General features: G+C 54.5%; 1 protein-coding gene across 1 annotated transcript; it reads left to right on the top strand.

The window, feature by feature from the left end:
- Positions 1–4: 4 nt before the first annotated feature.
- On the top strand, positions 5–1,013 carry LOC106944407 (plexin-B3-like; the record flags this gene model as incomplete). Its single annotated transcript, XM_015027514.1, has 3 exons — positions 5–166; positions 239–313; positions 400–1,013. Coding segments are annotated over 3 exons (342 nt in total), but the record flags the coding sequence as incomplete, so codon positions are not given.
- Positions 1,014–1,019: the final 6 nt, after the last annotated feature.

The following is a 1,019-nucleotide window of genomic DNA, read 5'->3' as shown; positions in this document are numbered from 1 at the left end:
GGTCTGGTTCTGGTTCCGGTCCAGTCTGGTTCCAGTTCCGGTCCAGCCTGGTTCTGCTCAGTACCTGTCTCTCTCTGTCTCGCTCTTCAGGTACTACAGTGACATCCACAGCGCCGCATCAGGATGCTACCAGGAGATGAACTCCACTCTGACGGAGCTGTCCGGGGTAAACGGAACCAGAACCAGAACCAGAACCAGCTGTCTCTCCTCCTGTCTCACTCCTCCTGTCTCCCTGCAGAGCTTCGCCTCAGAGATGAACAGCCTCGTTGCTCTTCATGAACTCTACAAATACATCAACAAATATTACGACCAGGTAACTCCGCCCCCTCACATCATGTGACCTCTCACCTGCACAGGTACAAACCTGTCTGCCTGTCCCACTGTCCTCCCTGTCTCCAGGTCATCATGTCCCTGGAGGAGGACACGTCAGGTCAGAAGATGCAGCTGGCTTATCGGCTGCAGCAGGTCGCCGCCCTGGTGGAGAACAAAGTCACTGACCTCTGACCTGCGAGTCCTGAGGAAGAGGAGAGATAGCGAAGCTGATTGGACGGCTGCCGCCAGTCTGTCTGCGTGGGGGACGCCCAGTCTTTCATAATCGGTCTTCCGGTTCCCTCACACGGTGGCGGCCGCCATCTTACGACAATCCAACCAATCAGGGAACGCCGTCGCCACCTGCTGCCTTGCACTACAATTCCCAGAGTTCTTTGCTGTCTGAGTCTAAAAGCACAACTTCAATAGTTTCTTCTGTGTTTGTATTGGTTCTGACATGAAACCTGCTGTTTTCTATGTTTTTCTACTGAAACCAGGGGATTGGACTCTGAACGGCCAGAACCAAAAGTTCTGGTGCTGCTGGGCGTTTCTGAACGCAATAATCTGAATCAGGGAGCGTTTTCATCTGACCCGGTTCTGCAGAGGTTTTGGACTCGGACCTCAGGTCGAACTGCGGCGGTGAGAAGGGAAACCTGTCCGGATGTTGGCGCGCACTTCGCCGCTCCTCAGTGCAAGTCACCTGGCTGCAG

This window comes from Poecilia latipinna, unplaced genomic scaffold (genome assembly GCF_001443285.1).
Source record: "Poecilia latipinna isolate Pla-1442-1.1 unplaced genomic scaffold, P_latipinna-1.0 Scaffold9125, whole genome shotgun sequence".
NCBI lineage: Eukaryota > Metazoa > Chordata > Actinopteri > Cyprinodontiformes > Poeciliidae > Poecilia > Poecilia latipinna.
The sequence above is the reverse complement of the archived record's forward strand: the minus strand, read 5'-3'. Positions and strand labels throughout refer to the sequence as shown.